General features: G+C 41.6%; 2 protein-coding genes across 6 annotated transcripts in view; one reads left to right on the forward strand and one right to left on the reverse strand.

Moving 5' to 3' along the window:
- The first annotated feature begins 3049 nt into the window (after positions 1–3049).
- Positions 3050–25321, forward strand: mest (mesoderm specific transcript). 4 transcript variants are annotated; one of them, XR_013888998.1, is made up of 14 exons: positions 3058–3136; positions 3753–3829; positions 4615–4769; positions 6254–6333; positions 7030–7107; positions 8248–8384; positions 10398–10456; positions 10552–10592; positions 16212–16282; positions 16975–17076; positions 21005–21081; positions 21638–21701; positions 22135–22296; positions 23512–23622. XR_013888998.1 is itself a non-coding variant. In XM_080207645.1 (13 exons), exons 3-13 carry the CDS (start codon positions 4616–4618, stop codon positions 23627–23629), a joined length of 981 nt encoding a protein of 326 aa, XP_080063771.1. In that variant the 5' UTR covers positions 3058–3136; positions 3753–3829; position 4615; the 3' UTR covers positions 23630–25321. The 4 variants fall into 4 exon arrangements, 3 of the variants coding, with proteins under 3 accessions (XP_080063773.1, XP_080063771.1, XP_080063772.1); XM_080207645.1 differs by lacking the exon at positions 22135–22296 and having other exon boundaries at positions 23512–25321; XM_080207646.1 differs by lacking the exon at positions 22135–22296 and having other exon boundaries at positions 3073–3136; positions 3731–3829; positions 23512–25321.
- Positions 25270–26342, reverse strand: part of copg2 (COPI coat complex subunit gamma 2) — a 54535-nt gene continuing 53462 nt past the window's right edge. For both annotated transcript variants that reach the window (XM_080207643.1, XM_080207644.1), the window contains exon 24: positions 25270–25696. In XM_080207643.1, the coding sequence (XP_080063769.1) occupies positions 25566–25696 (131 nt within the window). In that variant the 3' untranslated portion in view covers positions 25270–25565. The remainder of the gene's footprint in view (positions 25697–26342) is intronic.

A 26342-nucleotide genomic window follows, 5' to 3' on the forward strand; every position in this document is an offset into this window, starting at 1 on the left:
CACACACACACACACACACATACACAAACACACACACACAGCCCTACTTCAGGTTTCCCTTATCATGACAAAATTAAATATTCACCACCTGCACATTGCCAGCCTACTATATCCTAGATTTATGGTGTAATGCAGCAACTTCCCAAGACTTGCTCCACAGCAGCTCCCATACCTGTGAACTTTCATCACCTAGAGGGACAAAAACAGTGAATGCATGGGACTAAATTCACTCCCAGTTTCCCCTCCAAGTCACATACCATCCTGACTTGGAAACATATCAGTGATTCTTTGTTGCCGCTAGGTCAAAATCCTACAAATCCTACAGTTCCCTCTCTAGCAGAACAGTGGGGGCATCTTGATCACATAGCTTTCACGAAGAATGCCCATCAGGACCTTTTAAAAGAGCAATTGGGAATGATCACTTTAATTGCCCATGTTGCCATCATGATAATAATTAATAAAAATATACGTGCAAGTGAGAGCTTGTGAGAATTGCAGCCCACAGTTTATCACAGCATCTCACAGCAGGAATATGAGCAGTCATCAGCTTAGAAGCAATGGTTGACGGAAGGCTGGTTCTGGTCCTTATTAAGTTTGGTTCACGACACATAGACAGTGCCATAAATCAAGTGCAGTTGACTCATTTGTGGAACTCGAATGTGTCTGTCCAGAGAGAATATGCATGGAGAAACAGCAGAATCTTAAATTATCTGGTCCCTTCATTATATACATAGGGGCATAATTTAACAATAAAAATTCTAACTGCTGAATGAGTGAGAAAACAGGACAGTTTCAGACCTGTTTATTAAGTGAGGTTTAAAATGCAATCTAATGGCATTTAGTGCAAAAAAAGTGCCAGGATGCGATTCTCGGCAGTGGCAATCGGGATGGGGGTAACTATGCAGACTTGGTGGGGGAGGGGTGACGATGTTCGTGAGGCGGTTGTGGGATGGAGAGACCAGAATAGGGGGTGATCAGAATGGCGGAGGTGGGGGGGTTGGGGGGTTGGCGGTGGGGATGGTCCCAATGTGCATGGGGCTAGTGGTTCGTGGACAGTTGGAGATCTCTCAAGACTCCTGTGCTGTTGTCTCACCCCTGCCCACCCCACGGACATTACCACCCTCTCACCAATTGCCCCATCTGCAGAGTTGCCCCATTCTCATCCGAAGTCATCACCCCTTCTTTAGAGTTTCCCCCCACACATCCTGATCACACCCCCAGCAGAGTCCCCTCCTTCCCTCCCACCCGAGTTTCCCCTTCCCTCCCATTCCAGCAGAGTTCCCTCCCTCCCGCCCCAGCAGAGTTCTCATTACCTCCCTGACATAGCTCCACTCACAGATTCTGCCCCTATTCAGGTCCCACCCCATGGCACTGCCTCAGCACAGTTATGGTACCTGGTGGGCAGTGCCAGGGTGCCAGAGGTGGCACTGCCAGGGTGCCCAGTGGGCACTGCTAGGGTGCCAAGCAGACAGTATGAGCATTGCCCAGCCCTGCCTGCAACCACTCAGGGGTCTTCAATGGCCCAACAAAGCCACTACATCTATTCTCCACTTTTGGAGACCATCCATGATTCTAGCCCGGGGGAACATCAACCGGTGAAATGGTTAAGGTAAGTGATCCTGGACGACAGTGTCCAGAATTCATTAATGTCATACTAAGCATCAACTTTGTGTCCTTTCTGGGCGTGGAGCTGATTTCACTTGCAAAACAGGGCTGGTAAGATCAGGAGGAGTGATTTCTTATTTTTGCCTCCCACCCAATCTTACCATCTTGCCTCGCTGAAAGTTGGATGGGATGGGAGGTTGTAAGACCCAGGTTTCTGCATCCAGCTAATCACAAAATAGAAAACCATAGGATTTTAAACTCACTGATACATAACTGCAATCACCTCTGTGCCACAGTGAGGCCTAGAGAGCTGCCCACCAAATTACTGATGTATTGAGGTCTTCTACTACCTGTGAACATGCAGGGGATGCATGCACAGCAAGACACCCAGTGATAACACTATTACTTATGTTTTATAAGTTTTTGTATCTACATTCTTCATTAGTTGTGCCTTTTTTTTACATAAAGAGGGGAAATGTTTGATCAGCTTTTGAGTTGGGTGAGCCTGGGCCAACTGAGTACCTCCTCACTATGGGACCCAGGTTCAATTCCCAGCTTGGGTCTCTGTCTGTGCAGTCTGCACATTCTCCCCGTGTCTGTGTGAGTTTCCTCCCACAGTCCAAAAATCATGCTGGTTAGATGCCTCAGTTTTAAATTTATTTATTAATGTCGCAAGTAGGCTTACATTAACATTGCAATGAAGTTACTGTGAAAATCCCCTAGTAGCCACACTCCGGAAACATGTTCAGGTACATTGAGGGAGAGTTTAGCATGGCCAAAGCACCTAACCAGCATGTCCTGCAGACGGTGAAAACTGGAGCACCCGGAGGAAACCCATGCAGACATGGGGGGAATATGCTAACTCCACACAGTCAGCCAGAGAATCATAGAATCATACAGTGCAGAATGAAGCTATTCAGTCTATTGAGTCTGCATCGACCACAATCCTGCACAGGCCCTAACCTCAAAACCCCATGTATTTATCCTAGTTAGTTCCCCAGGCTGAGGGGCAATTTAGCATGGCCAATCCACCTAACCCGCATATCTTTGGACTATGGGAGGAAACCGAAGCAGCCAGAGGAAACCCATGCAGACACGGGAGAACATGCAGACTCCGCTCAATGAGCCAAACCAGAAACTGAACGTGGGTCCTGGTGCTGTGAGGCAGCGGCGCTAACCACTGTGCCACCATGCTGCCCTACCCGAACAGATGCTGGAGGCTGGCAACCAGGGGATTTTCACAGTAACTTAATTGCAGTGTGAATGTAAACCTACTTGTGGCACAAATTAATAAACTCTGAAACTTTATTTTTAAGTCCTACATTGCTGCAGGGGGGTTGATCTGTGAAAGGTGACAGGGATGTGGTCCTGCAGCTAACCCTCCTGGCCAGCAGTGGGAGACATGCTACTCGCTGAGCGCCGCGGGGATAGTGAGGAGGGCGGGGCGAAGAGGTCATCGGAATCGGCCTGTGAACAACAGTATCCTCAGGTGAGACGGGCTGTGTGGCTATGAGAGCTCACCTGGGTACAGGTAAGTGGCAGCTGCCTCTCACTTACCTGGGTGGCAGCTCAGGGACTAATGTTACTAAGTTCTTCCACATTAAAAAAAATGAACCCAATTAGCATTTATATTTACCTTCAGTATTAACATTTAAATCCAAATTCCGATTTGAAAAGTAAGTGTTTTAAGTAGGTCAAATGGTGTTTAAACTTGTTTGAAAAAGTTTTGCACTGGATCACTTGTCAGCCTTTTGCTGAAGAGTGAAGTTATTGTACATTATATTAAAACGAGTTTGAAGAACTATTTTAAAACCTGGTCAGCGACTCATATTAAGTCTGTGTTTATGTCCAGCATATTTCGTGTTCAGATTTTTTTTAAAAAGAAAGAACTTTTGGTGAATGTCAGGCCATTTTGATCTAAATACCTTTTGTTTTCTTCTTATCTCCTTTTCCTCCTCCCTGCTTTGTTAACTCAGGCGGGAGGTTCCAATGCTTCCAGGCATTTACTGCCCTGCCCAAACAGATCCTTCCTCCATTTTCAATATTGATATTACTATTAAAGAAGAATAATGAAACAGAATGAATAATAATACAGATTATAGTGGCCTTGTGATTTTTTTTTCAGAGCTGCTTTCCTTGTATTTCAGATTAGTGTCTGATTCCTGAAGACTCTAGAATGTTTCTGGAGGATTGGCAACCTTTGGCCTGACCTCCCATGCTGAAGGTGTGTATGTTGGATTGAATTGTGGTCCAGTGTCAAATTTTGTTTAGTATCACTTCTGTGAAGTGTCTTGGGGACATTCTACAACATTAAAGGCAATATGTAAAGTTGTTTTATGGTATTTTGCACGTCATGTACAAATTTCCAGGACCCATTCAATGGGGGCTGTTACTGCCAGCCTAATTGAAAACCAGATGTGGGTATAACATTTTTAAAACACACACCTTCACGTGCATGGGGGTGGGCATCACTGGATTACCTGCAGCAGCAGAAACTCTAGATAACTTTCCTCTCTCTCTCCATCTCTCTGTCTACTGCAGGAACTCATTGATCAATTGTAAAGCTGCAAATATTGTCCTGATTCAGGTCCTGGAACTCAGCACAGGCCTAAGAGCCCTTACCCATTTGTGAGTTTGGGTAGAGTATGTGACAAGCTGCTGAATTCTGGGCTTCTTCAGGACTGAGCCTGCCTTTCTGTTTTATATGCAGGGAAAGTGTAGATTTGGCCGATGGGTTAACAGGGTTCCGTAGATGTTTGCCTCTGCAGGTCATGTTTTAAAAACTTAGCCATAATGTTGAAAAAGCATTGGAAAATTATGTTCTCTTCTCGTGGAGAGGAGGTTATAGAGCTTGGGAAGATCACAATGTTTGGCATATAATTCTGTGGTTATTGATGGTAACTTTTTTTTCTCACCAATGTCTAATTGTGAACTTTGCTCGTAAGGAAGATGCAAGATTGAAATATGCTTTTGTTTCAAGAATCCTGACCTGGCTGTTTTTGCTTTAAGGATGAAAGAGTGGTGGATCCAGGTTGCACTTCTTGCTGCACCACTCATTGCTGTCTATCTTAACCTTCCTCCCCCAAGTCTTTCACCATCTCTGTATTCATGGAGAATGCTTGGAACCTTCTTTACCTTCAAAGACCACCGCATATTTTACAGAGGTGAGGGCTTTGCATGATATGACAATGATCTAATAAAATGACAGATGGGATAACTCTGTTCTGAATGTTCTGACGATGTGGCTTTAATGAATCTGCAGTTGTGCTATACGGAAGTGTTTATACCCATTGCTCTGTATGTGTCATAAATAGGAATGTTTGTCTTGGGTTGGCTTGTACCTCTGAAAACACTTTTATTTTGACTTTTCAGGAAAATACTGTTGAAAATGCATCTTGCGTGTTTTCGAAGTTATGATGCCCGTGAAATTAGTCATACTGTCTTTATGAGGAGTTAGTTACGATAGTCTTTCTTTGAGCACGGTGTGTTTCAAATGAAAAACTGCATGATGTGAGAAGCTCACCAAATATGTTAAAAATTGTATCTGAAATTGTGCCATTTTATGTTGAGAGGAGACTTTGGCCATCTGCAATAATCACCAGCTTCCTGACTCGGTAAGAAACCCTCTGTAGCAAAGCCTTCATTGGAGAGGCATTAATTTCAAGTTACTATCACCCAAATATGTCATGTTTCATTAGTGCTTAATGATGGCATGATGCTACTTTAAGAATTTGATCCAGAGCAACCTTTATCATCCACCTTGTGCCTGGGCCCAAAGTGTGTCTCTTGGGAAGAAGGCTGCACATGGACAAGTGAGGAAATAGTAACTGAAAAGCAAAATACTGCAGACCTCAGAGCAGGTCTGATTGCATCTGTGGAGAGAGAAACAGAGTGAATGTTTTAAGTCTAATATGACTTTTCTTTGGAAACTCTTCTGGATAAGGTGGGGGAGGGACATGTAGTGGAGTCACTGGATTTGTAACCCTGTAACCCAGAGACCCAGGGCACCAGGACTCTGGGAACACAGGTTGAAATCCCACAATGGAAGCTGGTGTAGTAAATTTTGAATTGAAAGCTAATCTTGATTATGGTGAAAATGACATTGATTGTCGTGAAAACACATCTGGTTCATTATTGTCCTTTATGGAAGGAAACCTTCCATCATTACCTGGTCTGGCCTGCATATGACTCCAGACCCATGACAATGCAGTTGACTATCCCCTGATACGTTTAGTTCAAGGGAAATTAGGGATGGGCAACAAATCCTTGCCTTCCCAGTGACACCCACATCCCACAAAAGAAAACAAAAAGGATTTTTAATGAGCTTTTCCAATACTTTCGGCTTTTGTTTTAGATAACACTTCAATTTACATTCCAACTTATCACTGAATTATCTCGGTGTTTAACAGAATTAATTATTTTGAGGTTTATGTTGATAAATGGGGGCAAATGTTTGTGCAAAGCAGTTTCCCACAAACAGCAATAAGATGAATGAATCTGTTGTTTTTGATAGTTTAGAGAGGAATGCTGGCACAGATTTCTGCTTGCCTTCAATTAGTGCAATGGGATCTCTAACTTATATATTAACCAATGGAACCGATTGATTTCCTTTTGAGATATTTAAATGTGATCTGCATGTGAATTTCAGATTCCTTGGGTGCTGTCGGCAGTTCCGACATAGTGATCCTGTTGCATGGCTTCCCGACATCAAGCTATGACTGGCACAAGGTAAGAAGTAGGGTAGAAGAATGCCGAGACTTAGTCAAATTTTTAAAATTATTTTCCCTCCGTTTGATTTTAATGTGGGATGGGGGGCTGTGACTTTGAAGAGTGAGCACATGTTGTGTATAAAATATTATTTTCAAGTTTTATTTATTGGTGTCACAAGTAGGCTTAGAAAATCCTCTTGTCGCCACACTCTGGCGCCTGTTGGAGAATTTAGCACGGCCAGTGCATCTAACCAGCACGTCTTTCATACTCTGGGGGGGGAAACCAGAGCACCCAGATAAAAACCCATACAGACATGCAGAGAACACAGACTGACATAGAGACAGGACCAGAGTGAATGCAGTGGAGGTTTAATTGTCAAAATACCTAAAATCTTAAGAGTATTGAGCTTTGATATTCCAGTTGATAGGATGGCAGCAGGGACTTAGCTGGTTATTGCTCAGCTTTCCTCAGTAGGGGTGTAATAGGCCAGGATTTTTATTTCTAATTGCTACTGGAAACCAATTTAATTTAGTACAGCCTCAATCCTAGAGTACTTTTAAACTAAAAGTTTTAATTTTGAAATGAACGGGAGTGAGTAATCAATGGGATCTCTTTATTTGAGCAGTATCTTCTATAGCACCTAAAAGGTGTCACTAGCCCACCTCATTGAATGTTGGAGAGCACTAAAATGGATTGTAATCTTTTTTGTTTCAGATCTGGGAAGGTTTAACGTTGAGGTTTAATCGAGTTATCGCACTAGATTTTCTTGGCTTTGGATTCAGTGATAAACCTGTGAGTTTCTGGTCGCTGAGGAATATTTAGTTTCTTTGTGTAAAGGTCAACCCTTTAAGTGGCAGACATAACTCATAGTCTGCAGATTGCTGACTGGTTGTCAACTGTAAGTTTTTTTACTTGCACTAAACTAATAGGGAGTGAGTTTCTGCTCATTTCTGCTAGTTTGACCAGCACAATTTGAGCAAAATCAGCTGAACTCAAGTAAAAAAAACCTGAGAATTTGCAAGATAGATGAGTTACAACTTAAATTGTGTTTTTAGAGATTTTTTTAATGCTGGTTCAGGATTCAATTTCCCTGAATCAGGCGTCCCAACCCATCACACCCTTCAAGTTAATATTATGAGATTTGGTTTGGAGAACTCTTCAGATTGGGTGTGCTTTTTGAAGATTTTTCAGATAAAATGATTTAATTTACTAAGAAATTGGCTGACATACAGCAATGAAAGCATATGAACGATTCAGTATAGTAATTCAAATTCATTTTCAGTAACTTTAAGTCAGGTAACTCAAATCGACGATTGGACACCCTTAATAAACATGCTTAATTTTGGTGATAAATTTATTCTCAGCTATATTAATCAATCTGCTCCAGGTTACCACTCTTAAATACTTTATAATGGAAATAACAAAAAAAACACTACATTCTACTATGATGCCAGATTGTGCTGGTTCATGGAAGATTTTACTTCTGTGATTATGCAAATGCCCATGCTAATATTTATCCCTCAGTCAACATAAAACAGATTATCTGGTCATTATTTCATTGCTGGTTTTCCAGAAATTCACTGTCGCATTTCCAACGTTAAAGCTATGCCTATACTTCAAAATGATCTCATTGACCCTGAAACACTTTGGAATGCCCTGATGCCGTGAAAAGCAATTATATAAATGCAAATTTGATTTCTCTCTGACATTCTTTCATTCATGGGTCATATGCATTGCTGTTCATTGGCAATGGACCTATATACTTCAAAGAAGTAATTCACTGGGAGAAACTCTTCAAAGTGGCTGAATGTAATTATGTTTTTATGTTGTTAATGATGTCTTTATCTAGTTGCAAGTATTGTCCTGAATTATATCTATTTTGGCAAGTGATTGGGGGTGTTCGTTATTGGGAATGCATTTGCTCTTCACTAGAGGCTACACAGATACTCCATCTTTGAGCAGGCAGATATTGTCCAGCGGCTAATGGTGGAACTCGGCCTTGCTCAGCAGAAGATCAACATCCTGGCCCATGATTACGGAGACACCGTCGCACTGGAGCTGTTGTACAGGTTATCACTTTAAAATTGAGTGGCAATTAGGGTGGGGCAAGTCATGGACTCAGCAATAATGTGTATTTTTTCAAAGATTGCATATACAGAGATCCTGGTGAGGTTATGTTTCACTGGTCCCAGCTTTGCCCTCTGAGTGCTTTATTAGCTGTTCTCTTTAGGCATTGTGTTCGCTTGTCTAAAATCTGTGCCTGTCTTTAGCTGGTGTTCAACAGGTTATTTGGATTGTGATCAGCAGAGAACTTGAATGTTTTTCACCTTTACTGTGAGCAGTTTTAAGGCATTGCCATACCACTGTTGCTGCCTTATTGAGATCATAACATAAGAACATAAGAAATAGGAGCAGGAGTAGGCCATCTAGCCCTTCGAGCCTGCCCCGCCATTCAGTAAGATCATGGCTGATCTGTCGTGGCTCAGTTCCACATTCCCGCCCTTTCCCCATAACCCTTAATCCCCTCGCTTATCAAAAACCCATCAACCCGCGTCTTAAAAATATTTAGCGAGGCAGCCTCCACCACTTCAACGGGCAGAGAATTCCAGAGGTTCACCACCCTTTGAGTGAAGAAGTTCCTCCTCAGCTCCGTTCTAAACCCTTTATCTTGAGGCCGTGCCCCCTAGTCCTACTGTCCTTTCTGAGCGGGAAGAGTCTCTCCACCTCTATCCTATTCATCCCATTCATCATCTTATACGTCTCAATGAGATCTCCCCTCATTCTTCTAAACTCTAATGAGTACAAGCCTAGTTTATTCAGCCTCTCCTCATAGCTCAACCCCCTCAACTCCGGCATCAGCCTAGTAAACCTCCTCTGCACTCCCTCCAAGGCCAAAATATCCTTGCGTAAGTGCGGCGGCCAAAACTGCACAGAGTACTCCAGCTGCGGCCTCACCAGTGCCCTATACGGCTGCAGCAAGACCTCCCTACTTTTATATTCAATCCCCCTCGCTATGAAGGCCAGCATCCCATTCGCCTTCCTGACCACCTGCTGCACCTGCAGGCTGGGTTTTTGCGACTCATGCCCAAGGACCCTGAGGTCCCTCTGCACCGTTGCCTTCTGCAGTTTTTCGCCACGTAAGTAATAGTCCTTTCTACCATTATTCCTACCAAAGTGGACCACCTCGCACTTGCCAACATTAAATTCCATTTGCCAGTTCCTGACTCATTCGCCCAGCCTATCTAGATCCTTCTGCAGACTCTCCACACCCTCCGCGCAATTTGCCGTTCCACCAATCTCGGTGTCATCAGCAAATTTCGACACCATACACTCAGTTCCCTCCTCCAGATCATCTATATAAATAGTAAATAGCTGAGGCCCCAGCACCGACCCCTGGGGCACTCCACTAGTCACCAACCGCCAATCCGAATAGCACCCATTAACCCCCACTCCCTGCCTCCTATTTGACAGCCAATCCCCTATCCACGCTAACACCCTACCCCCAACTCCATGCCCCCTTACCTTCTGCAATAACTTCTTGTGAGGTACCTTGTCAAACGCCTTCTGAAAATCAAGAAGGACCACATCCACCGGCTCTCCTCTATCCACCGCCCTAGACACATCCTCATAGAACTCCAATAAATTTGTCAGACATGACTTCCCCTTAACGAAACCGTGCTGCGTCTGCTCTATCAAGCAGTTCCCCTCAAGATGTCTCGCTATTTCCTCCTTGATGACGGATTCTAACATTTTACCTACAACAGACGTTATAACTGGGCATAGACCATGGATCAAACCTAAATGAGGTTGTATAGCTGAGCACCAGCCTCAAGCAAAAACTGATTGGGCCACTGATTGTAGCGCGGCACGTAACTGCCTCTGCTGATGGATGAGGCCACTGTTCCTGAGCAAGAACGTTTGGCTGAACTGCCCAGGTGATCCTGTTTTCCAGACTCTATTGGTGCTAGTCCTGGTAGAGGCCAGCGTCTATAGTAGAACCCATGTCTGTTGTAACTGTAGTAAATTCCACTATAGAAAGTTTCACAGTTTGTGATTGAACATTATCTCTCCTGTTTTGTTAGGTCTGAACACAGTAAACCTGGACATCTGATGATTAATAGCCTGTGTTTGTCAAATGGAGGTATTCATCTATTTGCTTATCTTGTTAAAATGATTAACCCCAATTTATATAATTTCCGATTCGAGCTTACTTCATATTCTTTGTAATAATTTCAGGAATTTTTCCAGAGACAAACCACCCAAGGTTTATACAGAAGGTCTGTATCTTATCCATTTTTTAAAAACCTAAATTAATTATGTTGTGTTGAGCTCAAATGAGAACTGAATATGTCATAGATACATTTGTGGAAGTTATATAAGCACATGAAACAGAAAGAAATAGATTTAAGTTTACTTATTAGTGTCAGTAGCTTACATTTAACACTGCAATGAAGTTACTGTGAAAATCCCCTCATCGCCATACTCCGGTGCTTGTTCGGGTACACTGAGTGAGAATTTAGCACGGCCAATACACCTAACCACCACATCTTTCAGGATGTGAGAGGAAACTAGAGTAACTGAAGGAAACCCACGCAGACACGGGGAGAACATGGAGACTGCCCAGACAGTGACCCAAGCTGGGAATCAAACCCAAGTCCCTGGTGTTGTGAGGCAGCAGTGCTAACCACTGTGCCAGTGTGCTGCCCTAGAAGGAGGTGTTGACAGGTGAAGTGAATAGAACAGGAAAAGCTCATAGGAAGCATGAACACCAACATTGACCGGTTGGACTGAATGAGTTGACATCACAGAAACAGGCCATTGTAATGTGCTGATGTCTTGAAGCCTTAAAGCACTAGTTTCCTGTCAGTCATGCTAAACACAGCAAGCGGTAAAACCACAGCAGGGAACAGACAAAGTTGTAGGGTGCAAAAGTGCTGCCAGCATTGTAATATTTGGTAATCATGAATGTTCATTCAGGATGAGTAAAGATGAGCTGCAGCAGGTATATGCACCCCACCTGTCTCTGGATTGTGAAGAGGATGCAGAGATGCTTCAGCATGATTTGGACAGGCTGAGTGGGCATATGCATAACAGATGCAGTACAATATGGATAAAGATAAGGTTATCCACTTAAAATAGGAAGACAGATTGTTATTTGAATGGGTGTAAATTGTGAGGTGGATCCTCAGTAAGACTTTGCTGTCCTTGTTCATCAGTCTCTGAAAGTAAGCATGCAGGTACAGCAGGCAGTAAAGAAGGCAATGGTATGTTGGCCTTCATAGCGAGAGGATTTAAGTGTAGGAGCAGGGATGTTTTACTGCAATTGTTTAAGGAATTGATGAGGCCACACCTGGAATATTGTGTGCAGTTTTGGTGCCTTTATCTGAGAAAGGATATACTTGCTATTGAGGAACTACAGTGAAAGTTTACCAGGTTGATTTTTGGGATATTCATTGAGTTTAAAAGAGTGAGAGGGGATCCCATAGAAACCTACAAAATTCGAACCGTGTTAGACTGGGTAGATTCAGAAAGAATGTTCCCAGTGATGGGGGAGTCCAGAACTAGGAGTCATAGTTTGAGGATAAGGAGTAAATCTTTTAGGAATGAGATGAGGAGAAATTTCTTTATCCAGAGAGTGATGTATCTGTGGAATTCACTACCACAAAAAGTAGTTGAGGCCAAAACATTGCGTGATTTCAAGAAGGAATTAGAAATAGGTCCATGAGTTAAAGGAATCCAGGGATAGGGAGAGGGTTGGTGGGGGGCAGAGGAGGGATGTGGGGAGGAAAGGAGAATCAAGATATTATAAAGAAGAGATTATAAAGAACAACACAGCACGGGAAACAGGCCCTTCGGCCCAACGAGCCTGCGCCACCGTCCAACTATCTCAGTGACCTATTCATGATTTTAGTCTACACCTAACGTGCGAGGATCAGGGAGGTCCAATTTAGGGACAATTTAGTACCCAATCAATCAGCCTAAAAGCACATCTTTGGGGGATGTGGGAGGAAACCGGAGCACCCGGAGGAAACCCACGCAACCACGGGGAGAACGTGCAAACTCCCACAGACACAGGCCCAAATCCATGTGTCCGCACAGCAACAGAGATAGTCTCTGAGCTGTCATGTTGCCCTCGAGATGGTCCAGTTTAAGCACACCAACGACATGAAGCAATAGGCAACTCCCGAAGCAACATCCAAGAGCAGCCCACTACAACCTGCCGCCTGCATGCCCCTTGCTGGACTTAAATGCCTGTGGAGACAAAAAAATTCATTATTAAACAGGCAAAGACTAACATTCCTGAGGCAAAATGTATTCCCAAGCCTACAATGTTCAGTAAGGCCTACTATATCCCCCTATATGTAGCCCGCTCATATGGCTGTCATAGGTATTGAATTTGATGACCAGCCATGATCATAATGAATGGCGGAGCAGGCTCGGAGGGCTGAATAGCCTACTCCTGCTTCTATTTTCTGTGTATATTTCCATCTAAGTTGTATGGTGATTCAGCGTTGTTCACTGTGAAGCAAATCAAGAACAATTAATCAACAGCTTGAGGGGAATAGTACTTAAACCATTTCTTTTTGTTGTTTTTCCATATATGTTTTCAATAGAGGCTACCAGAACTTAAGCAATGTGTTAACATTTGAATCACTTTGTACTTCCAAATCTCTTTCCCTCTGCGCCCTTCCTTCCTCTCCCTGTGTCACTACAGTTGCTGGAGTATGGTTCCATTTGATGGGAGCTGCCCAGTTCTTCACCCTAGTGTCTATTTTTCTTGTTAGTCCTGGCATTGGTCTTGGCAAACTACTTAAGCATCCAAACATACAAAATAGGAGCAGCAGAGGGCCATTAGACACATTGAGCCTGCTCTGCCATTCAGAAAGATCGTGGCTGGTCTGTTTCTGTTTCAAAGTCCACATTCGCAGCTACCCCAAATATCCTTTGATTCACTTGCCTAACCAGAATCTATTTATCTCTACTTTAAAAATATTCAATGAACCTGCCTCCACCGCCTTTTAACGCAGAGTGTTCCAAAGTCACACAATCCTCTGAGAGAAGAAAACTTACTTAGTCTCTATCCTAAAAGGGCAACCCCTAATTTTAAAACAGTGTTCCCTCATCCTGGACTTGTCCATAAGAGAAACATCCTTTCCAGGTCCAGTTTGTCAAAACCATTCAAGATCTTGTATACTTCAATCAAGTCACCCCCTCGCTCTTCTTAAGTCCAACCTTCCTTGTAAAACAACCATTCAAGGTATCAATCTAGTGAGCCTTCTCTGAATTGCATCTAATGCATTTACAACCTTCCTTAAATAAGGAGCCAAAACTGCACACACTACTCCAGATGAGGGCTCACCAATGCTCTGTATAACTGAAGCACGTCACTCTTACTTTTGTTCAGTTCCTCTCACAATAAAGGCTAGAGGTCCATTAGCCTTCTTAATTACTCGCTCTACCTGAATACTAATTTTTGTGACTCATGCACTGGAACACCCCTCTGCACCTTGGAATTCTGCAGTCGTTCTTCATTTAATTAATACTCTGCTTTTTTAATTCTTCCTGCCAAAGTGGACAACTTCACATTTTCCCACATTTTACTCCGTCTGCCAGAATGTTGCCCATTCACTCAATCTATCGATATCCATCTGCGACCTCCTTATGACATAATTGGAAGACTGGTCAACAGATAAACTGATTTTGGTTTTCCTAGGCCTATCAGTGGCTGCTTACTAGAAATAGGAGACTTGGCTTTTTACTTCCCTTGTGCCCAACAGGGAAGAGTTGTGGCATCTTATTGTTGGCAGCAAGTGAGATCATATAAGAACATAAGAAATAGGAGCAGGAGTAGGCCATCTAGCCCTTCGAGCCTGCCCCGCCACCCAACAAGATCATGGCTGATCTGAAGTGGCTCAGTTCCACTTTCCTGCCCTCTCCCCATAACCCGTAATTCCCTTGTCTGTCAAAAACCTATCTATCTGTGCCTTAAATATATTTAGCGAGGTAGCCTCCATCACTTCAACGGGCAGAGAATTCCAGAGATTCACCACCCTTTGAGTGAAGAAGTTCCTCCTCAACTCTGTTCTAAACTGCCCCCCACTTATCTTGAGGCTGTGCCCTCTAGTCCTACTGTCCTTTCTGAGCGGGAAGAATCTCTCTACCTCTACCCTATCCATTCCCTTCATTATCTTATATGTTTCTATAAGATCCCCCCTCATCCTTCTAAACTCCAACAAGTACAGACCCAGTCTATTTAGTCTCTCTTCATAGTCCAACCCCCTCATCTCCAGTATCAGCCTAGTGAACCTCCTCTGCACTCCCTCCAAGGCCAAAATGTCCTTGCACAAGTGCGGCGATCAAAACTGCACACACTACTCCAGCAGCGGCCTCACCAGTGCCCTGTACAGTTGCAGCAAGATCTCCCTACTTTTATATTCTATCCCCCTCGCTATAAAGGCCAGCATCCCATCGCCTTCTTGATCACCTGCTGCACCTGCAGACTGGGTTTTTGCAACTCATGCACAAGAACCCCCAGGTCCCTCTGCACCGTAGCATGCTGCAGCTTTTTGCCCTTTAAATAGTAATCCCTCCTACTATTATTTCTGCCAAAGTGGATAACCTCACACTTGCTAACATTATACTCCATCTGCCAGGTCCTCGCCCACTCGCTCAGCCTATCCAGATCCCTCTGCAGACTTTCCACACCCTCTGCACAATTTGCTTTTCCACTCATCTTTGTGTCATCAGCAAATTTTGTTACCCTACACTCAGCCCCCTCCTCCAGATCATCTATATATGGAGATAACTCTGCACAGACTGTACTTAGGATCTTGTTGCTGACAAGAACAGAGATGACCTAATTGGAGGATTGTACCTGATTCAAGACTTAAAGGCTTCTTCCTGGGTTTGCTTTCTGTGGAATTTTATATTGCTAATATTACTAATGGAGATATTTCAGTATTTCCATATTTTATCCACCTGGGCTTTACATTATTTTTGACATATATTCACCCTCATTCTCTGAAATAAGTACTACATTGTTTCTCTAACAACATGTTCAATAAGATTTGAAATTGGTAGGCATTGTGCATGGTGGCTAGCACTGCTGCCTCACAGCGCCAGGGACCCAGGTTTGATTCCCAGCTTGGGTAAGTGTGTGTGTGTGTGTGTGTGTGTGTGTGTGGGGGTGGAGTTTGCATGTTCTCCCTGTGTTTGCATGGGTTTCCTCCGGGTGCTCTGGTTTCCTCCCACAGTCTGAAAGATGTTCTGGTTAGGTGCATTGGCCATGTTAAATTCTCTCTGTGTATCTGAACAGGCACCGGTGTGTGGTGACACAGGGATTTTCACCATAACTTCATTGCTATGTTAATGTAAGTCTACTTATAACTAATAAATAAATAAAAAGTTATTGTTGTTCTCTTTGATTATAACGAGTTACTGTACCATGGCATGGCTCATTGTTTGGTAAATGGTTATAAGTTTTGTATCTATAAGGGATGTTGAATTGATTTGGGACAGAGACTTCAGAAACTTGTTCCATAGAGGCATGTAATGAGCAGAACCTGAAATAAATAATGTAATGAGCAGAACCTGAAATAACATTGTGATAGCTAACAGCAATAAAGGAATGGCAAATGCAGACAGCACTGATAAATATTAATACGCAAATCTAACAGGAATTATGACTACAAGGAGTGAGGTTTATGGACCACATGTGACACTCTACTTGGGATTCCTTGTAGTATATTTGGATGTTTCTTCTTAACATCCAGTAAAGAATCGGGCAGTTGAACATGAATGTTTAAAAATACCTGTAAGTACCTTTTTTAAAAATTAAGATATGAACAATAGTTTTCTAAATTAAATTCCTATTTTTTTCCTTTTCTTTACAACAGCTGCTCAAAGACAGTGGGTGCTTTTCACCAATCTTTACCAGACTTATGAACTACTACTTCTTTTCAAAAGGGTGAGGTCTGCAGCTCTGTGTAGTTGGCATAACTTAGATTAAAGCCAGTGGGGAACAGAAACGAACGGATCCCCTCTGAACAAGAATTGGACAGCGTTAGTTCCGTTTTCTCAATCCACTCAGTTTAATCTCTCTGCCAAAACAGGGCAATACTGCCTTGAATGTGAGAGCCAAATTGTGATTACAGTACTTCCAATAAGTTTGTGGGAACACTGTCTTTAATTCACTCTGAAAAAAGTTGGTGTGATGTATTTTTAATATAGTAGTGAAATAAGAACACATATTGTAAGATGGCTTATTTGGACTCTTTTGTTGGAAGTCCTATTTTAAGAGCATAATCTAATCCAGTATTGCAAAATATCCTGCCATTGAATCAGATGTTAAAATGAGGCCAACTCCACCTCTTTTCTTAAAGACTCAGATAGTTTCACCAATACAAATTAGCTGGCATTTATTGCCCATCCCTACTGATAGTTCTATGTGGCTTCCTCAGCCACATCAGAGGGCAGAAAAAATTCACACATGTTGTGTGAATTGGAATTACGTTCCCCGAAGGACATGAGTGAACTAGTTGTGATTTTTAATGACAGCCCGAAAGCTTTCACGGACACATTTATTAACTTTTTGTCAAAAATTAAACTTTGGCCTGTGATTAAATTTTCTAAAGGAATATTTACTTTGGATTTTTCCAGAATCAGTGCAGTGTTTGGACCCCACACACAGCCCACAAATGCAGAGTACTGGGACATGTGGACCATGATGCGGGTCAATGATGGGAACCTGGTGATGGACAGGTGAGTGAAGCACCAAAAGCTTTTCAGTTTCCATGTTCTGTTCACAGCTTGCTGCAAGGCATAATGCTGCAGGTTCCAGTTAGTCTTTGTCTGTAGGCAACCCAAGTGTTGTTTTGTTGTACTGTTGTATTTACTGTTGCTCAGAAGTTAGCACTTTTACTGTCTCAAAATCATAGCAACCAGGCAGCTAATCGCACTACATGTGGTAAATGTAAAGTCTCGTAGGATGTAGGTTGCATCATATGGTATTAATTGTGCAAACATTCCAAAATTTGTGAGAGAATCTGTGCCAAGCACACCTTGTTTGTTAATTGGTGTTTTATATAAGTGTGATCTGTCTCCTACTTGAAGCCTCCCATTTTTCTTTATCATCAATACTACTATTGATAAAGATCATTGGAACTTTCCTCTTATTATTACTAAGCTGCAAAAACACCATCTGAAAAAAGTACTTCTCCCACTATCCTGCCTCCTGAGCATTTTTAATGTGTACAGTGAATCTGAACTGAGTCATGGCCCTTTCCCCAGCATTCTTCATATGGTTGGAGGCCAGAAGAGTTAAACCAAGTGATTGGATAACTCAAGAGGTTTTTCTTTATTTGATTATGGGATGTGGGTGTTACTGACAAGGTAGGTATTTGTTGACCACTCTTAATTGCCCTTGAGAAGGTGGTGCTGATCCTTTGTCTTAAACTGCTGCAGTCCATCTAGTGCAGGTGCACCCTCAGTGAGGGAGGAAGTCCCAGCATAATGACTCCACAAATGTGAAGGAATGATGATACAGTTCCAGGATATTGTATAACGTTGAGGAGGAATTGCAGGTGGAATTATACCTGCAGTTGTGTTTTAAAAGTCTGAAGATGGTAAAGATTGGATGAATGAATAAATGTAAGGACTGTCAAGGTTATGGGGAAGGAGGAGTCAGAACAGGCAATAATGTGTTACATTTTTAATTCAAAAAAGAGAAGCAGATTACTGACTGCTGCTACAGTGAGGAAATAAATCTTATAAATGGCCAACAGAATAAGACATAGCCCAGTAGAAGCTGATTAATTGAGCTGAATGCCTAATGGGTTTAAAATATCAGTAATTAAAGTGCAATACATGTTAATTGGCCAAATCAAAACTTTCAGTTCAGCAGGTTCTGTGCTCTGTTAATATGCTAACTAAATATGTACTGGGTGATTACATTTCCTAATGACCTGATTACATTTTGCCAATTGGTTTAAATGTTACTTGTACTTTACTGTCACTACAGTGTTTTTACTTGGCATGCAGTATAATTCCTTGGGCTCTGCACTGTGCCACAGAGCTAAGGATTCCTTAGCCTTTCCCAGGGTCAATTCTTGCAGAATGGTGCTTGTGAGAAAAAGTGCCCAACATGCAACACCTAGTGCCATGTAGGTAAATATGTCTAAAAACATAAAGCCAAATACCTTGTTAGGAATTGCATTGAGTGTTACTAGGTTAATTACAGATAATCCAATGATGTAGGCAAACATGCTTTCTCCCTGAGCTGCTAGGACTTTGCAGATATGCCAAGGAAGCTGCTGGGTCAAGGCTGTACAATACAGATTTAACTCAGGTGAAATGCGGATTATTACTAATCCTTTCATCAGCGGAGGAGTTGAGTTGGTAGAATTTAAAATAGAGCTGATTGTCCATGGAAGGTTAGAACATAGAACATTACAGTGCAGAACAGGCCCTTCGGCCCACGATGTTGCGCCGACCAGTTAAAAAAAAAACAACGACCCACTAACCTAAACCAATCCCTTTTCGTCCATAAACCTGTCCACAGACCTCTTAAACGCCCCCAAACTAGGCGCATTTACAACTGCAGCAGGCAGGGCATTCCAATCCCTCACCACCCTCTGGGTAAAGAACCTACCCCTGACATCTGTCCTATAACTACCCCCCCTTAGTTTAAAGCCATGCCCCCTCGTGCTAGATTTTTCCATCAGAGGAAAAAGGCTATCACTATCCACCCTATCTAAACCTCTAATCATCTTATATGTTTCAATAAGATCCCCTCTTAGCCGCCTTCTTTCCAGCGAAAACAACCCCAAATCCCTCAGCCTCTCCTCATAGGATCTCCCCTCCATACCAGGCAACATCCTGGTAAACCTCCTGTGCACCCTCTCCAAAGCCTCCACATCCTTCCTGTAATGTGGGGACCAGAACTGCACACAATACTCCAAGTGCGGCCGCACCAGAGTTGTGTACAGTTGCAACATAACGCTACGACTCCTAAATTCAATCCCCCTACCAATAAACGCCAAGACACTGTATGCCTTCTTAACAACCTTATCTACTTGATTCCCAACTTTCAGGGATCTATGTACACATACACCTAGATCCCTCTGCTCCTCCACACTATTCAAAGTCTTCCCGTTAGCCCTATACTCAACACATCTGTTATTCCTACCAAAGTGAATTACCTCACATTTCTCCGCATTAAACTCCATCCGCCACCTCTCGGCCCAGCTCTGCAACCTGTCTAAGTCTTCCTGCAAACTATGACACCCTTCCTCACTATCTACCACACCTCCGACTTTGGTGTCATCAGCAAATTTACTGATCCACCCAACTATACCCTCATCCAGATCATTAATAAAAATCACAAACAGCAGTGGCCCCAACACAGATCCCTGAGGCACACCACTTGTAACCGAACTCCATGATGAATATTTACCGTCAACCACTACCCTCTGTCTCCTATCCGCTAGCCAATTCCTAATCCAGTTCCCTAGATCACCCCCAATCCCATACATCTGCATTTTGTGCAGAAGCCTACCATGGTGAACCTTATCAAACGCCTTACTAAAATCCATATACACCACGTCCACTGCCTTACCCCCATCCACCTCTTTGGTCACTTTCTCAAAAAACTCAATAAGGTTGGGCCAAAAAGTTTTTTTCTGTAGTACTTAGCATTTTATGTACATCTTAATTCAAAGTTTTCAAATTCAAATGATTTGATCATTAATATTTTGGCAATAAATACGTTTTATTATTTACATTGCTTAGTTCAAATTACATTAAAATCCAATGTTGTAAAGCATGAGGAATTACCAGGAGCATATTATGAGTGGGACAGGTTTACTAATATTTGTGACTGAAGTATTAAAAGAGATTCTGGATGAATCCTTAGCTGGATTCCACCTTAGCTGGAGCTGGATTCTGCCTGGAATGGAGATTTGAGACCTAGAGAAAGATTAGTGGGGCTGTTTGATCTTTCCCCTCCTCACCAAGGCATGGGATAGGAGGGTTAATGTTCCTTAAAGTAGAATATAAACAAGTAGTTCAGGCAAGAATTCTGCTGGAATAATTATAAAATTTGAATGGAGTAGACTGGATGGGCCAAATGGCCTTTCTCAGCCTGGATTTCCTTACATGGTGGAAGCTGAGAAACAAAAATAGGGAAGGCAGAGAGAATCACAGTCAACTGGCACACTGCTGCTGCCTGTTTCAAATGGATGCAGCAAGGAATCCTTCTCTCTACCTCCATCCAGTGCATCCAATTCTGGAAAATGTAATTGAAATGCAGATATTACTTGGTCAAGAGGGGAAGATAAATGACGTCTTGGATTAAATGCCTAATGCTGATAGTGCCTGGTATTAAATTAATGAAACACCAAGGCAGTGTTTTATTGTGTGGATGAGGTTCCAGGAGAAGATCGTAGAATGAGAGATGATAAAAGGACTCAGTTGGAATGAGAAAGAAGCAGGCAAAGATTGAAGGCTCAAGAAATAGAAATAACGTGTAGGTGGTTACAATGAAATTTCCCTTTCCTGTAAGGCTATCTGGGTGGTGTGCATTCTCATCCCATGTAGAGCACCAGTTCATTTAATAAAAATATATTTCATTGTCATATTGACCCAACTCTTAAAACTCAGTATAACATATTATAATTTAATTCTTTTTCAGTGTTTTGCAGTTTATTGATCAGAGATGGAAGTACAGAGATCGATGGGTAAAAGCCTTGACTTCGACTTCTATTCCATGTATGTTGAACAGAATGTAATAAACAATTCTGATACATGAGATGTTTACACATAACCCTGGTAAAAACCATGCCTTTTTTGCTGCCAGTATATTTCTTGCGTCAGGAGATTTTAAACTTGTGGGATTAATGCGCTGTATAGTACTGTAGCACACAGACCAGGGATATCATGGATTCAATTGCAGCTGTGCTGATTTAGCTAATCTCAGTATCAGTATGTTCAAGATAGGATTGGTTTCTGCACCCTGGGTTAACGAGCAACAAATGATTCATCCAGATTGCTTGCTCTTTAGTGACTCCTTTTGGCTGGAGTTATTGGTGGGTCTCTGAGTAATGCATACTGTTTGAGTTAATTTTATTCCAACAGTTCCAATTACAGCAGTTTGTTAGCTCCAATTAAACCAACAAAATGTTAGGCCTTTCATGAATATATCTTGTTCCAATGTAATATGAATATTCTTGTGATTTCTTGTAAGACTTGATTGTTAGTAACTAATACAGATATCTGCAGTGATTGAATAAATGAAAAAATGCCTAATATCTAACTTTTGTTGCAGTGCATTTAATCTATGGACCGCTGGATTGTGTGAACCCTCATCCTGAGTTTCTGGATCTTTATCAGTAAGTGGTGATAATTTTTATCTTCTATAACACTTAATTAAACAATTGGAACATATAAGAATTGTCTTCATCCCTTAAATCTTTGCTATGTATTGTGGATGGAGATCTGTTATGAAGCTGTGCAGGAATATAGAAAACTAAAATTTCCTTGCAAGAAGGTCAAGGGAATGTGGAGTTTGGATGTATGTAGAGTCAATAGGATTGGCTCAACTGAGCAGATTTAGAAAAAGACTTAGGCCATCTCAGTCTTGGGAATATGGAAAGGTCGGCTGGAAGGCTTATCTCATCTGTACTCATCTTTCAAGGTCCAAACAAACTTTTAGTGGTAACAATATAATGTTAGGATACATAACCTGAAGAGTGAAAAAGAAAGTTTCATTAAAGTTTTAAGTGTATTGATCTGACCTGATCATACTTTGTGTTCATTTTTTAGTTAGTACGTGACAAGGAAGATAATTTGTTGGATGGAGAATAGAACAATGAGCCTTATCCTGTGTATGAAAGAGATGAACTGTGAGGAAAAACTTTACACTATGGAAGAGGTAGCAAAGAAGGCTTCACTGAACCTTATCAGTAACAAGATATATAAAAAAAGGTGAAGACATTATTATTTGAGGTGTACTAAGTAAATAGAAGCCAAGAACTTATTGCTAGGTGTAGAACCTGGCCGTTCCCAACTGTTTTATTCCCTACATTAAGTATATATCGTGCTTTGGCGCATCACAAAAGCCACTATAAAATGTGAATTATTTGTTCTTTGCTAGGTAGTCACCTTAGAATAGAGTGTAGGGTCAAGAATAACAATCTCGATTTAATTGATGTTTGTTGTCTTAGTTCAAAGCAGATGCTACGTACGTATGCACAGATGTTAACCTGACTGGAAAAGTCTCATTCCTGTTCCCAAGACAACACAGTCCCTGCTTTAAGTATATTGTTGTATAAGTACTTCCTCAAAGATAATCATCTTTGAAAGAATATGGAGTACACTGCGTCAACAGAGGGTCTATTGATTCCACTTTCACCTTTGAGCCAAGAGATGGTGGATTCAAATCTCACTCCAGGACCTGAGCACAATAATCAAGGCTGACATTTCAGTGTGCAATACTGAGGGGCACCATCTTTCAGCTGAAATGGTGAACCAAATTTGTCCCCCACAAGTGAACATAAAAGATCCCCTAGCACTTGTTTAAAGAAGAGCAGGGGAATTATCCCTGGTGTCTTCACCAAATATTAATTCCTCAATTAACATCTGAAAGGCATCCGGTCAATATCACTTTGCTGTTTGTGGGAACTTATATGAAAATTGGCAGCCTCATTTCCTACAACAGTGATCTACACTTCACAGCCAATAAAGTACTTTTGAAGTGCTTTGGGACATCTGGTGTTAGTGAAAGGTGCTAAATTAATTTAAAAATATTCTTTCATGGGATGTGAGCGTCACTGACACCATTTATTGCCCGTTCCTAAGGGTATGAGAAGGTGATGGTGGGCTGCTTTCTTGAACCGCTGCACTCCATCTTTTCATCCAATCAGTGCAAGTCTGCCTTTTTTTTAAAATGTTCCCTCATATACTGAAACCTCAGCTGATTAGACATGCAGATATTACTCCTGCTCACAGTTAAAAATTGTTCATTTGGGTCAAGAAGTCATTTTAAAACAACAAATTGCTGCTTTCCTGCAGCAATATTACATGCTGCTTAGTGAAATTTAATGGTTTGCTTGTAGTTGTTGGTTGAAAGAGCAGATGGCAGCTCCTCTGGGTAGGTCTAAGCAGAAAGATTCTCTACTCTAGACAATTGTTTTCTTTCAGGAAGTTGGTACCGAAGTCGACAGTGTCAGTTCTTGATGACCATATCAATCATTACCCTCAACTCGAGGACCCTTTGGGTTTTGAACAAGCCTACATTAACTTCATCAACTCCTTCTGAATTGACAGTTACAGCACTGGATTATGACCCTCCTGGACTAGTAAACGTTCATCAGCTGCTTCTGCATAATGAGAATTCTGGTAACAAACTGGATTCACTATAGGCCAAATGAAAAAGTTAAATGCTGGAAACTTTGAAAATGCACATCAGATGAATCAGCACCTGAATGAGAAGGTTAGGTTAATGCTTTAGGTGGAACTTTTGTCACCAGATCACAACATCTAAGGTGTTAAACCTTTCGGATGCTGAACAACAAACTATGCATTTGTTATGGGGAACATACCACCAAATGGAGTAGTTGTGAGGAATAGCTTGGATGCAGTTAAACAATAATAATGAGGGTGGAAAAAAAAGAGTTTGCTATAGGGTTAATTGAAGTAGGGTGGGAAGTTGTTTACTTGGAACATAAAACACTGGCATAGATCAATTGGGCAGAATGGTCTGTTTCTTATTTCCCTTGGTATCGTAGAAGTTTTGTACAACGTTTAGCATGATTAAGCTGTAACACCTTCATCTGCAGATTTGGTAAGCTTTTTTCACACAGCTTTGTGGAACAGGAATGCAGGAAATTGGCTGTAAAGGTCAATGCAGTCATTCATTTCATATGTTATTGTGTGGCATTCTGTGCCAGAACTAATTTGTGTAATTTTCCTTCAAGTTGCACTTACTTTCCATTAGATATGTTTTATTATTTAGTTTATGCTAGCTAAATTTGACAAGTAAAACGGGTGATCTACTGATTAATCTTATAATCTATGTGGGGCAATAGGGTTTAGATTATGACAGGATATATAGACTAGGCTTGCAATCTGTTTGAATAGAAGATTAGGAGTTTTCAATTTTTTCCAGTGGGAGAGTTCAGAACAAAGGGATATAACTTCAAAATTACAGCTGGGCTTCCCCTACAAAATGGAGTAGACATCTGTTCAAACTAGGGAATCACTTGAAAATTTAAAGCTGTGGTTGATTGGTGTTATGGTAAATGATCTAATTGAATGGTGTAATAGACTTGAATGGCAAATTCAGACTACTGCTTACTCAGTAGTTAAATCTCTGTAAAAGCATCTCGCAATCTCTTCTCTAAGTAAATATCTTTTCCTCTTTATCATTTTCATCCGTAGATAGTGTTCTGATAATAACTTATGCGTAAGCAATTGTAAATGGGTGTAGTTTTCCTCTTGCACCAGAAACTAGTTTAAAGGCTTTCACACTTGAATTGCAAATTATTAATGGTAAGTGATCTTGGTCTTTCACTGAGGTTAACAGAGGGGAAAATAAAGCATTCATTTGATCAAAAGGTTTTGTTACATAAAGATCCATGAAGCCTTACTTGTATAAGAATTTGGAACAACTCAGTCTCACCCTGGAGTGATTGAAAGTTTTGGACTCTGTTCACTGCGAGTCCAACATATTACAGCACTACAATTGCAGTTCATACCCATTCTGTTAAAGATTATACTATGTAGATAGTCACTGGACATTGGTACTTTTACAATGTGGTGTTTGTTGTGCTGCCTAAATGAAGCACTTATTGTGCACAGCCACAGTGCAAGAATATTCAAAACATGTTTCCAATGGATATTTCATCTAAACCTTATTGAAACTGGTTTTGCAGAAATTTTGTACACTTCACACAATGCAAAGATCATAGTTTATCTTTATTTTAGTAAATAAAGGTAGTTTCACAAAAAACATGTATTTTTAATTATATGGACAGTCTTAACACTTGACACCGAAACTGTAAACATCTGTTAGTCTCACAAAATGAAGGAATATTCAGACACTAGTCTGAGTATCAACTTTTAATCAAGCAGCATCACATCAGTGATAACCCTGACGGACCAAGAAAAACTTCAACTCCTCACCTAAACTGGTCCCTATTGGAGTCAAGTAGTTCAAAATGTAGGAAACTGAAATGAGTTAAATCAATGCGAGTTTAACCAACAGAAACCAGGATGACATCCACAGCTATCTCTGCCTCACTTCGGACTGTCACCTGCATTGTGACTCCATCTGCCATTACTAATCTGGCACGTACAAGGATGTCATAGCCACCTCTGAAAACACCTGCAATAAGATGGACACCATGGTTTAAAATATAAACAGGAAAATGCAAGGCAAAGCTTAAAGTGACCTACTCCATATTATAAAGTTAAAACAAAATAACAAGATCGATCCGATTATATTGTGGGAATAAAACACAGAAAAATCAGTCCTTTCCTGCACGTATGCTAAACTCTGTTTCCTGCTCAAACTGACCATTCATGTGCATAATTAACCTATGAGCACATGCATCAGTGAGGTAGGCCAGAGTTTCTTCCTCCTGCAGATCCTGGGGGCCATAATATAAGCACTGATGATGTATCCGCAATTCCCACTGCAGGATTATTCTGGGGTGCCAGAGTGTCAGTGTGGCACTATTCAATGCCCCAACCACTCAGGCTTCAATGGCTTCTGATTCCCCCGGTGAAGCCATCACATCTAGTGTCCATTGGTGAGGACCATACATGATTCTCGTTGCAAACAGCCTCGGCTGATGAGGTGGTAGAGGTAAGTGAATCCACACAATCGCACCCAGGACTTGTTAATTAATCAGCTTTGCGCAGGCATGAACCTGATTTTTCGCTTCCTGTCTGATCTTACCACCTGCCTTTGCTGAAATTCAGACAGGATGAGGTTGTAAGATCACAGACAAATTCTCTGCTTCCACTTT

The sequence above is a fragment of the Carcharhinus amblyrhynchos genome, chromosome 19 (genome assembly GCF_965287045.1).
Source record: "Carcharhinus amblyrhynchos chromosome 19, sCarAmb.v2.hapA, whole genome shotgun sequence".
NCBI classification, from domain to species: domain Eukaryota; kingdom Metazoa; phylum Chordata; class Chondrichthyes; order Carcharhiniformes; family Carcharhinidae; genus Carcharhinus; species Carcharhinus amblyrhynchos.